The 13,596-nt window shown below is 43.7% G+C and overlaps 1 protein-coding gene across 1 annotated transcript in view; it reads right to left on the reverse strand.

Moving 5' to 3' along the window:
• The window catches only part of LOC124006326 (calsyntenin-2-like), a 521,555-nt gene that overhangs the window by 260,480 nt on the left and 247,479 nt on the right, over positions 1-13,596 (reverse strand). The window contains exon 2 of the mRNA XM_046316283.1: positions 5,484-5,606. Coding sequence (XP_046172239.1) covers positions 5,484-5,606 — 123 coding nt within the window. The remainder of the gene's footprint in view (positions 1-5,483; positions 5,607-13,596) is intronic.

Consider the following 13,596-nt stretch of genomic DNA (forward strand, 5'->3'; position numbering starts at 1 on the left):
CGCTGTCCTGGCGTTGTGAGGGAGTTTGTTCCACCATTGGGGTCCAGAGCAGCGAACAGTTTTGACTGGGCTGAGCGGGAACTGTACCCACTGTTGCTAGGCTGTCATTGTAAATAACAATTTGTTCTTAACTGTTCTTGTCTAGTAAGATAAAGGCCAAAAAGATATGGAAATAATAATAACTAAATTGAGGTCCATATTTGAATTTGTGGACCATGGAACATACTAACACATCACACACAGTGCCTCTGGAAAATATTCAGACCCCTTGACATTATACACTTCTCTTTTTTTACGTTACAGCCTTATTTGAAAATGTATTACATAAATACAAATCCTCATCAATCTGCACACAATACCTCATAATTACAAAGTGAAAACAGGTTTTTAGAAATGTTTGCAAATTTCTAAAAGTTTCAAAACATAAATACCTTCTTTACATAAGTTTTCAGCCTCTTTACTATGTGACTCGTAATTGAGCTCAGGTGCATCCTGTTTCCATTGACCATCCCTAAGATGTTCCTACAACTTGATTTGTGTCCACCTGTGGACATTTTAATTTTAATTGATTTGCAAAGGCACACACCTGTCTTAATAAGGTCCCACAGTTGACAGTGCATGTCAGAGCAAAAACCAAGCCATGAGGTTCAAGGAGTTGACTGTAGAGCTCAGAGACAGGATTGTGTCGAGGCACAGATTTGGGGAAGCGTACCAAAACATTTGTTCAACCTTGAAGGTCCCCAAGTACACAGTGGCCTCCATCATTCTGAAATAGAAGATGTTTGGAACCACCAAACCACCTGATAGTCACTAACAGAGCTTTAGACTTGCCCTGTGGAGCACTCCACCAATCAGGCCTTTATAGTAGATTTGCCATACAGAAGCCAATCCTCACTAAAAGGCACATAACAGCCCACTTGGAGTTAGACAAAAGGCAATTGAAGACTCCTAGTCCATGAGAAACAATATTTTCTGGTCTGATGAAACCAAGATTGAACTATTTGGCCTGATTGCCAAGTGTCATATCTGGAAGAAATCTGGCACCATCCCTACGGTGAAGCATGGTCGTGGAAGCATCATAATGTGGGGTTGTTTTCAGCTACAGGGACTGGGAGACTAGTCAGGATCAAGGAAAATCTGAACGGAACATATTACACAGAGATCCTTGATGAAAACCTGCTCCAGAGCACTCAGGACCTCAGGCTGGAAGGTTCACCTTCCAACAAGACAACATTCCATAAACACACAGACAACCATAAACACACAGACAAGTCAACGCAGGAGTGGCCAGAGCCCGGACTTGAAGCCGATCGAACATCTCTGGGGAGACCTGAAAATAGCTGTGCAGTAATAACCCCCATCCAACCTGACAGAGCTTGAGAGGGGCTGCAGAGAAGAATGGGACAAACCCCCCAAATACATGTGTGCAAAGCTTGTAGCATCATACCCAAGAATACTTAATGCTGTAATCACTGCCAAAGGTGCTTCAACAATGTACTGAGTAAAAGGTCTGTATACTTATGTAAATGTCAAATTTCAGTTTAAAGAAATATGTAAAATAGAAAAAAAATGTAATAACCTGTTTTTGCTTAGTCATTATGGGGTATTGTGTGTAGATGAGGGGAAAAAACTAACAATTGAATCAATTTTAGAATAAGGCTGTAACTTAAAATGTGGAATAAGTCAAGGGGTCTAAAGACTTTTAGAAGGCACTGTGTATAAGTGAACTCTGCACCTGCAGTTATGATCCCTATAGGTATACTGAAATTATCCCTAAGAGAAACTCATTCCACAGAAATATCAGACTCATCATACTGTAGGAAACAGCTAACTAATTACAGACATAAGGTGGAACTAAAAATAACAAGATAACTAATGTAAAATATTCCGTGTCTGTAAAATGTATATAGGTTCAGGACTTTTGAAACAGCACAGTTGAAAAATATATGGCAAATAGAAATCAACACTGGATGGTCTTCAGAGAGAGACGGGAGGGGTTGAGGGTAGGAAAAGGGTGGGACAAAAACCCAAAATATACCTATTTAAGCAATAAGGCCAGAGGAGGAGTGGTATATGGCCACTATACCACGGCTAAGGGCTGTTCTTAGCATGACGTAACGCAGAGTGCCAGGACACAGTCCTTAGCTGTGGTATATTTGCCATATACCACAAACCCCTGAGGTGCCTTATTGCTATTATAAACTGGTTACCAAAGTAATTAGAACAGTAAAAATACATGTTTTGTCATCCCCGTGGTATACAGTCTGATATACCACTGCTGTCAGCCAATCAGCATGCAGGTCTCAAACCACCCAGTTTATAATGTAAAATGTATATAGTATGTATAAGCTGGAAGTAGAAGCCTAAGTGTTGTTTATTCCAACTAGGGGAGGGGTGGTAGGTTTAGAAAAATAAACACAGACGAAGCAGTGAAATGTAACCAGTACTGATTAATAGACACATCAGCACTAGACATGATGAAACAGATCACTCAAGTGATGGGAAATGCCATTGTGTTTATGCATAGGGTGTGTATGGTGCACAGGAGTGTTGCAGACCTTTCACCATTGCCCTTATATTGATTCAGCATATCAAATTACTACCGGTGGGAAGGTGTGGTGGGTGGTTTGTTGTTTGTGAAGGCCTGAGGCTAGTAGAACACCAGATGATAGGAAGATTGACTGATTTCACAATTGAACATTCAGAGAGAGTGCGTATGTGCTTGTGTCTCCGTGATGCATCCCTACCCATTCAGCCACATTAGTATGTAAGAAGAGACTGTAGCCTGTGGCTGTAATGCAGCTCTCTGTAAAGACTAGCCATTAACCCCGGCTCACCCAGTACTTAATGACCTACTCTCTGTTGTAAAGTAGCAGCCACACAAAAAGCCTCCATGGAATAGCAGTATAATGGACACTCCAGTTGCTGGGAGCTGATTGACATATTAGCCACTGAAGCTTAAAAGTCAATGTAGTCACTTAAAAAGCCCATGTGAAGTTTAGCATTTGTAATTGTTGAATATGATATCCAAGCATGTCACTCCTGCTCCCTCCCTGCGGTGCTCAACATTGCCAGTCTACTAACCACCGGTCCTGGTAACCCACATTGTTCCCCCCTGGCAACACACATTGCGTACACCTAGCAACCATCATTGTGCACACCTGTTCCCCATCGTTAAGCACACCTGGACTTCATCGCCACCTTGATTACTTTCCCTTCATATAGCCCTCAGTAAAGCCTCAGTCATCATGCAGTATTGGTTTTGGTTACACATTATCGTCATGTTTATTGTTATTGAAACTCACTTGCACCTGCTTCCTGACTCCCCGTGTATACGTTACAAAGCATTTCCATTTGGCATATGCCTAACAATATTTGATTATTTAATGATTTTAAGACTTAGACAAACAAAAATGGATATTGATGGTTGTACAGTCATCTCAAATAAAACTGTGAAGGACCTCTGCGTTACTCTGGACCCTGATCTCTCTAGTGACGAACATATCAAGAATATTTCAAAGACAGCTTTTTTTCATCTTCGTAACATAGCAAAAATCAGAAACTTTCTGTCCAAAAATGATGCAGAAAAATGTATTCATGCTTTTGTCACTTCAAGCTTATACTACTGCAATGCCCTACTTTCCAGCTACCTGGATAAAGCACTAAATAAACTTCAGTTAGTGCTAAACACGGCTGCTAGAATCTTGACTAGAACCCCAAAATGTGATCATATTACTCCAGTGCTTGCCTCTCTACACTGGCTTCCCCTTTAAGGCTAGGGCTGATTTAAAAGTTTTACTGCTAACCTACAAAGTGTTACATGGGCTTGCTCCTACCTATCTTTCCGATTTGGTCCTGCCGTACATACCTACCCGTACGCTACGGTCACAAGACGCAGACCTGCTTTACTGCCTGTAGAATTTCGAAGCAAACAGCTGGAGGCAGGGCATTCTCCTATAGAGCTCTATTTTTATGGAATGGTCTGCCTATCCATGTGAGAGACGCAGACTTGGTCTCGACCTTTAAGTCGATATTGAAGACTCATCTCTTCAGTAGGTCCTATGATTGAGTGTAGTCTGGCCCAGGAGTGTGAAAGTGAACTGAAAGGCACTGGAGCGACAAACCGCTCCTTGCTGTCTCTACCTGGCTGGTTCCCCTCTCTCTGCCTCTAACCCTATGACGGGGGCTGAGTCACTGGCTTACTGGTGCTCTTCCATGCCATCCCTAGGAGGGGTGTATCACTTGAGTGGGTTGAGTTACAGACGTGATCTTCCTGTCCAAGTTGGCTCCCCCCTCGGGTTCGTGCCGTGGGGGAGGTCTTTGTGGGCTATACATGTAAATGTAATGTTAATGTATACTCGGCCTTGTCTCAGGGTAGAGGGTTGGTGGTTGAAGATATCACTCTAGTTGTGTGGGGGCTGTTCCTTGGCAAAGTGGGCAGGGTTATATCCTGCCTGTTTGGCCCTGTCCGGGGGTATTGTCGGACAGGGCTACAGCGTCTCCCGACCCCTCCAGCCTCCAGTATTTATGCTGTAATAGTTTGTGTCGGGGGGCTAGGGTCAGTCTGTTATAGCTATAGTATTTCTTGTCTTATCCGGTGTCCTGTGTGAGGGCCTCTCAGTGAGGGCTTAGGTGGAGTCATGGCAGAATTATCTGTTATGGGCCAGTGAGTTATGGCAGAATGATCTGTAATGGGCCAGTGAGATGTGTCAGAATGATTGGTTATGGGGCTGTGTGTGTGTTGTCTGACATTGTGTCAGTCAGAGAGAGAGGTATTAAGTCAAAGCATTGTAATTAATGAGGTGTGAATGGTACCTAGGCAGAAGCCCCCTCGCAAAAAAAATATTTCAGCTAATTACTGACTGACTGTCAGCCCCCCATCTCTCTCTCTCTCTCTCTCTCTCTCTCTCTCTCTCTCTCTCTCTCTCTCTCTCTCTCTCTCTCTCTCTCTCTCTCTCTCTCTCTCTCTCTCTCTCTCTCTCTCTCTCTCTCTCTCTCTCTCTCTCTCTCTCTCTCTCTCTCTCTCTCTCTCTCTCTCTCTCTCTCTCTCTCTCTCTCTCTCTCTCTCTCTCTCTCTCTCTCTCTCTCTCTCTCTCTCTCTCTCTCTCTCGATAGATAGATAGATAGATAGATAGATAGATAGATAGATAGATAGATAGATAGATAGATAGATAGATAGATAGATAGATAGATAGATAGATAGATAGATAGATAGATAGATCGATCAGAGCTGCTCCAACCCAGTCTGAGGGGCTCAGAATGTGGGTACCAGCCGTTGCACCAACTCCACACTGAGGACTTGGCCACATCAAGAGGCAATGCATTTTATGCTAATGTTTTACAAGAGCTCCCAAGAATCACGGTCAACCACAAAAATGAAGAATGAGTAAATCATCCTCTGATTGAATGATGTTAACCCATTCATCACAACTTGGTACTTCCTTCTCCATTCTATCATTAGACAGTGGTGGGGCGTACCATACCTGCGTAGGGGACGGGGGCGTCTTTATCAAGGGCCACCAGGGGAGGGTCCAGTTGGACGATGTCCATGTTCTCTGTGATTACCCCATGGTATGACGTCTCAATCCACGGCTTGTGTTTGTTCACTACAAGAGAGAAAGGAGGGTGTTAAGGAGGGATGGAGAAAGAGAGAAAGATGATGTCAGTCAGGCGTTCACAGAAGTTTATACATTTTCAGTCTGCATGCAATTACTGGGCGAACTGAGAATGGCTTTGTGTAAAATTAATACAACAGATTTTCTTTCCTCCCCACACTGCAACTCCCACTTGGAAAAACAGCCACACACTCACACACATAAACACACACTCACACACATACACATACACATACACACTGCTTTTCCTGGAAGAGGATCTCCATTCTTCCTTTTTATCTGAGAAACATTCTCATTTCACTAATCTCCTCTACTTCTTTTCTCCCCCTCTCAAAGCGCTCCGCCAGGCTTGATCAATGATCACTATTGAGCTGCCAGCAGAGCACTACTTCCTGGGCCCAGCCAAACAAAGTTCATGAGCACTGGGACGATTAGCACGGCAAAATTGAGTAAAGCCCCTGAGGGCCGTGAAGCAGGAGTTAGTTAGCAAGCTCACCGTTTTATATACCATCTCTCTATCAAAGGTAAGGGTTTTAAAAACAGCAACAGCCCATTTCCTCCTCAACTCCTTCCCTTAATCACAGCTTTAGCTGACTCAGGAGGGAACAACAATGCCTGTGAATTCCTATACGAGGAAATTGTAGGTTGTTAGCAACACAAAACTAGGGTGTTTTATGTGATACACAGAGAAGAGAAATGGCCTAAATACATCATTTATATCCCTTTCCCATGCGTACATGGTCATGCATACTCATTATCTGACATTCAGTGAAAGAGAAGGAGAAAAAAGTCTGTACACCAAACAATTTGTAAAGCTGTCTCCAGTGCTACATTACAGCACCTCTTCATGGTTGTAGGAATCACTTTGTCTAAGATGTAAGGCACTGTAAGTATATAAACACAAGCAAACATAAGTGTGCTACTTAGCACCAGAATCTATACATCCTATTACATGAATCATAACATAGAATCAAAACATCAGAAAGGAAGGTACAGATTTTGAATGTGTGGTCTCAGACTAAAATTATTTTCAGACTTCATGTCTTTTTGACAATTTGAGATTCAAATTAGGCAGTAGGCCTTCTATAACACTGAAGTACACCAACACCAATACCACCAAAACACCACCACTCCAACACCACAATCACGCCAACACCACCACCAACACCACCATCACGTCAACACTACCACTTCAACACAACCACCACTCCAACACCACCACCACTCCACCACCACCCCAACACCACGCCAACACCACCATCACGTCAACACTACCACTTCAACACAACCACCACTCCACGCCCACACCACCACCACCCCAACACCACCACCACCCCAACACCACGCCAATTCCAACACTATTCCAACAACACCCTCACCAACACCACCACCAATACCATCATCTCGTCTTGCAAGACAGATGTCATCTCTATTTTTCGTAGCTGTCTATTTACCACCACAAACCGATGCTGGCACTAAGACCGCACTCAACGAGCTGTATAAGGCCATAAGCAAACAAGAAAATGCTCATCCAGAAGCGGCTCTCCTAGTGGCAGGGACTTTAATGCAGGCAAACTTACATCCGTATTATTAACTCATTTCTACCAACATGTCACAAGTGCAACCAAAGGAAAATAAACTCTAGACCACCTTTCCTCCACACACAGAGATGCATACAAAGCTCTCCCTCGCCCTCCATTTGGAAAATCTGAGCATAATTCTATCCTCCTGATTCCTGTTTACAAGCAAAAACTAAACAGGTAGTACCAGTGACTCGCTCAATTTATTTTATTTAACCTTTATTTAATCAGGTAGGCCAGTTGAGAACAAGTTCTCATTTACAACTACAACCTGGCCAAGATAAAGCAAAGCAGTGTGACAAAAAACAACAACACAGAGTTACACATGGGGTAAACAATAGTCAATACAGTCAATAACACAATAGAAAAATATATATACAGTGTGTGCAAATGGAGTAAGGAGGTAAGGCAATAGATAGGCCAATAGTAGCGAAGTAATTACAATTTAGCAAATTAACACTGGAGTGATAGATGTGCAAATGATGATTTGCAAGTATAAATACATATGTGCAAAAGAGCAAAAAAAAGTAAATAAAAACAACATTGGGATGAGGTAGGTAGTTGGATGGGCTATTTACAGATGGACTATGTACAGCTGCAGCAATCGGTAAGCTGCTCAGATAGCTGATGCTTAAAGTTAATGAGAGAAATCTAAGTCTCCAACTTCAGCTATTTTTGCAATTTTTTATGGTCATTGGCAGCAGAGAACTGGAAGGAAAGGCGGCCAAAGGAAGTGTTGGCTTTGGGGATGACCAGTGGCTTATACCTGCAGGAATGCTTGCACACAGGTGGGTGTTGCTATGGTGACCAGTGAGCTGAGATCTGGCGGAGCATTACCTAACAAAGTCTTATAGATGACCTGGAGCCAGTGGTTCTGGCGACGAATATGTAGCGAGGGCCAGCCGACAAGAGCATACAGGTCGCAGTGGTGGGTGGTATATGGGGCTTTGGTGACAAAACAGATGGCACTGTGATAGACTGCATCCAGTTTGCTGAGTAGAGTGTTGGAGGATATTTTGTAAATGACATCACCGAAGTCGAGGATCGGTAGGATAGTGATTTTTACGAGGTTATGTTTGGCAGCTTGAGTGAAGGAGGCTTTGTTGTGAAATAGGAAGTCGATTCTAGATATCATTTTGGATTGGAGATGCTTAAAACCTCTCTGGGATAGGCGGGACGCTTACGTCCCACTTGGCCAATAGCCAGGGAAAATGCAGAGCGCCAAATACAAATAAAATACCATAAAAATCAAACTTTCATTAAATCACACCTGTAAGATACCATATTAAAGCTACACTCATTGTGAATCCAGCCAACATGTCAGATTTCAAAAAAGGCTTTTCGGCGAAAGCATAATATGCTATTATCTGATGACAGCACAACAGTAAACAAAGAGAGAGTAGCATATTTCAACCCTGCAGGCACTACACAAAATGCAGAAATAAAATATAAATCATGCCTTATCTTTGACGAGCTTCTTTTGTTGGCACTCCAATTTGTCCCATAAACATCACAAATGGTCCTTTTGTTCATTTAATTTCGTCGATATATATCCAAAATGTCAATTTATTTGGCACGTTTGATCCAGAGAAACACAGCTTACAACTTGTGCAGCATCACTACAAAATATCTCAAAAGTTACCTGTAAACTTTGCCAAAATATTTCAAACTACTTTTGTAATGCAACTTTAGTTATTTTTAAACGTTAATAATCGATCAAATTTAAGACTGAATGATCTGTGTTCAATGCAGGAAGACAACAAATGGACACTACTTTTCGAGTCATGCGCCTCTCTCAAAAAGTACATTCCAAGTGACACTCATTCAAGATGGCCGTACTTCTTCATTACACAAAGGAATTAATTTCCGCCAGCAGCATATCACCCTGCATACCACTGCTGGCTTGCTTCTGAAGCTAAGCAGGGTTGGTCTTGGTCAGTTCCTGGATGGTGATTGGGGACACTGCCCTGTGTAGGGTGCCGTCTTTCGTATGGGACGTTAAACGGGTGTCCTGACTCACTGAGGTCATTAAAAGATCCCATGGCACTTATCGTAAGAGTAGGGGTGTTAACCCCGGTGTCCTGGCTAAATTCCCAATCTGGCCCTCAAACCATCACGGTCACCTAATAATCCCCAGTTTACAATTAATCCCTCTCCTCTCCCCTGTAACTATTCCCCAGGTTGTTGCTGCAAATGAGAACATGTTCTCAGTCAACTTACCTGGTCAAATAATGGATTTTTTAAAAGACTGGTGACATCCAGTGGAAGCGGTAGGAACTGCAAACAAGTCCCTCAGAAATCTGGGTTCCCAATGAAAACTCATTGAATAGACAGTGACCGCAAAAAAAGAAAATCTGATACATAAGTTCTGTTATACTCACAGACATGTCTCAAATAGTTTTAGAAATGTCAGTGTTTTCTATCCAAAGCTACTAATAATATGCATATCTTATATTCTGGGGATGATTAGCAGGAAGTTGAATTTGGGCACGCTATTTATCCATAAGTGAAAATGCTGATTTACCTTTGGAATACTGATTTATCAATTCTAGATTTAACTTTGGATTGGAGATGTTTGATGTGAGTCTGGAGAGTCTAGCCAGACAACTAGGTATTTGTAGTTGTCCACATATTCTACGTCAGAACCATCTAGAATAGTGATGCTAGTTGTGCGGGCGGGTGTGGGCAGCGATTGGTTGAAGAGCATTCATTTAGTTTTACTAGCGTGTAAGAGCAGTTGGAGGCCACGGAAGGCGTGTTGTATGGCATTGAAGCTCTTTTGGAGGTTTGTTAACACAGTGTCCAAAGAAGGGCCAGATGTATACAGAATGTTGTCGTCTGCATAGAGCTGGATCAAGGAATCACCCGCAGCAAGAGCAACATCATTGATATATACAAAGAAAAGAGTCGGCCCGAGAATTGAATCCTGCTGTACCCCATAGAGACTGCCATAGGTCTGGACAACAGGCCCTCCGATTTGACACACTGAACTCTATCTGAGAAGTAGTTGGTGAACCAGGCGAGGGAGTCATTTGAGAAACCAAGGCTGTTGAGTCTGCCGATAAGAATATGGTGATTGACAGAGCCGAAAGCCTTGGCCAGGTCGATGAAGAAGGCTGCACAGTACTGTCTTTTATCGATGGCGGTTATGATATTGTTTAGTAGCTTGAGCGTGGCTGAGGTGCACCTGTGATCAGCTCGGAAACCAGACTGCACAGTGGAGAAGGTATAGGGGGATTCAAAATAGTCAGTGATCTGTTTGTTAACCTGACTTTCAAAGACTTTAGAAAGGCAGGGCAGGATGGATATAGGTCTTTAACAGTTTGGGTCTAGAGTGTCACCCCCTTTGAAGAGGGGGATGACCGTGGCAGCTTTTCAATCTTTAGGAATCTCTGACGATACGAAAGAGAGGTTGAACAGACTAGTAATAGGGGTTGCAACAATGGCGGTGAATAATTTTATAAAGAGAGGGTCCAGATTCTCTAGCCCAGCTGATTTGTACGGGTCCAGGTTTTTCAGCTCTTTCAGAACATCAGCTATTTGTATTTGGGTGAAGGAGAAGCTGGGGAGGCTTGGGCAAGCAGATGTGGGGGGTGCGGAGCTGTTGGCCGGGGTAGGGGTAGCCAAGAGGAATTCATGGCCAGCATTGGAATTCTTGATTATCGTGTCTTTATCGTTGGTGACAGTGCTTCCTAGCCTCAGTGCAGTGGGCAGCTGGAAGGAGGTGCTCTTATTCTCCATGGACTTTACAGTGTCCCAGAACTTTTGGAGTTAGAGCTACAGGATGTAAATTTATGTTTGAAAAAGCTAGCCTTTGCTTTCCTAACTGACTGGGTGTATTGTTTCTTGGCTTCCCTGAAAAGTTGCATATCACGGATACTATTCAATGCTAGTGCAGTACACCACAGGATGTTTTGTGCCAGTCAGGTCTGGAGTGAACCAAGGGCTATATCTGTTCTTAGTTCTACATTTTTTGAAAGGGGCATGCTCATTTAAGATGAGGAAATTACTTTTAAAGACCAACCAGGCATCCTCTACTGACAGGATGAGGTCAATATCCTTCCAGTATACCCGGGCCAGATCGATTAGAAAGGCCTGCTCGCAGAAGTGTTTTAGGGTGCGTTTGACAGTGATGAGGGTTGTCGTTTGACCGTGGACCCATAACGTATGCAGGCAATGAGGCACTGATCGCTGAGAACCTAATTGAAAACACCAGAGGTGCATTTGGAGGACAAGTTGGTTAATATAATATCTATGGATAATATCTATGAGGGTGCACATGTTTACAGATTTAGGGTTGTACCTGGTGGGTTCCTTGATGATTTGTGTGAGATTGAGGGCATCTAGCTTATATTGTAGGACACCCGGGGTGTTAAGCACATCCCAGTTTGGTCGCCTACCAGAACGAACTCTGAAGATAGAAGGGGGGCAATCAATTCACATATGGTGTCCAAGGCACAGCTGGGAGCTGAGGGGGGTCTATAACAGGCGGTAACAGTGAGAAACTTATTGCTGGAGAGATTAGATCGAACTGTTTGGGCATAGACCTGGAAAGTATAACAGAACTTTGCAGGCTATCTCTGCAGTAGATTGCAACTCCTCCCCCTTCGGCAGTTCTATCTTGACAGAAAATGTTATAGTTGGTGATGGAAATCTCAGAATGTTTGGTTGCCTTCCTAAACCAGGATTCAGACACGGCAAGGACATCAGGGTTGATGGAGTGTGCTACAGCAGAGAGTAAAGCAAACTTAGGTAGGAGGCTTCTGATGTTAACATGCATGAAACCAAGGCTTTTATGGTTACAGAAGTCAACCAATGAGAGCACCTGGGGACACACAGGGCCTGGGTTTACCTCTACATCATCCGAGGAACAGAGGAGGAGTAGGATGAGGGTACAGCTAAAGGCTATCAAAACTGGTCGTCTTGTGCGTTGGGGTCAGAGAATAAAAGGAGCAAATTTCTGGGTGTGGTAGAATAGGTTCAGGGCATAGTGTACAGACAGGGGTATGGTAGGGTGTGGGTACAGTGGAGGTAAACCAAGGCATTGAGTGACGATAAGAGAGGTTGCATCTCTGGAGGCACTAGTTATGCTAGGTGAGGTCACCGCATGTGTGGGAGGCGGCACAAAAGAGGTATCTGAGACATGTTGAGTGGGGCTAGGGGCTCCGCAGTAAAATAAAACCATGATAACTACACTAAACATATTGACATTAGAGAGAGACATGAAGGGAGGCATAAAGAAATCACAGGTGTTGATTGGGAGACATAGCTAAGACAACAATGGGTAAGTTAACAACAGCTAATCAGCTAAGACAACAACAATGAGTAAAATGGCGGTGAATGGGCAGAGAGGGTAAGTTACCTACACACAGGGCCGGAGTTCGAGGCTGGGGCCAACAGATAAACAAAATAAACAAAAATGGAGTACTGTGATTAATGAACAGTCCAGCAGGCGTCAGCTATGTAGCCAGGTGATCATAGGGTCCAGTAAACAGCAATAGATGAAACAGGGAAGCCGTTAAGTAGTCGTTTCGACGCTAGCAAGTAGGGTACACGGCGTTCCTAAAGTTAGCACCTTCACCGACGTCCGACAAAGGCTGGTTGAGGGCACATAGGACAGAATTACGTCGGCAGACCAGTCGTGATGGATAGGCGGGGGTCTGTGTCAACAAAGTGTCCAGGCCAGTTGGCAAAAGAGGTATTGTAGCTGGAGCAATTAAGTGTGCTAGCCGAGAGATGTGCCTGGCGCTAGGCTAACTGGTGCTAGTTTTGGGACAAGGGCGTTATCCACTATAGCCACTCGTTAGCAGCTAGCTAGCTGCGATGATCCGATGCAAAGGTCCAGAGCTTATGGCAGGAATCCGGTGATGTAGTGGCTTCTAGTCGTGTTAGTGAAGAGTCCGGGAGGCATCAGCTGTGTGGCCGAATGATCATAGGGTCCACTGAGCAGGCCGGGAAATGGGCCTGTCTCAAGGCTAGCTTCGGGGATGGGTCACTCTGAAGTAATGGTCCAGAGCTTAGGGCTGGAATCTGGTGATGTAGTGGAGAAAAGCAGTCCAATATACTCAGGGTTGATATTGCGCTGTGCAGACTGGCGGGTATTATCCAGGCTAAAAGTGGCTGGTGTCTGAGCTAAAGGTAAAGGCTTCTAGCAGTGGCTAACACTGACTAATATGTTCCGGGATTCATCCAATGGCATTGAGGAGTATGGCTTCATCAACAAATGCATTGGTAACGTTGTCCCCACAGTCACGTACAGTACATATCCTAAATAGAAGCATTCGATTACAGGCATCATCTGCACCAGGCTAAAGGCTAGAGCTGCCGCTTTCAAGGAGCGGGACACTAATCCTGACATTATTATTATTATTATTATATATTACGTAAAATAAATCCCGCTA

This window comes from Oncorhynchus gorbuscha, linkage group LG19, assembly GCF_021184085.1.
Source record: "Oncorhynchus gorbuscha isolate QuinsamMale2020 ecotype Even-year linkage group LG19, OgorEven_v1.0, whole genome shotgun sequence".
Classification (NCBI taxonomy): Eukaryota; Metazoa; Chordata; class Actinopteri; order Salmoniformes; family Salmonidae; genus Oncorhynchus; species Oncorhynchus gorbuscha.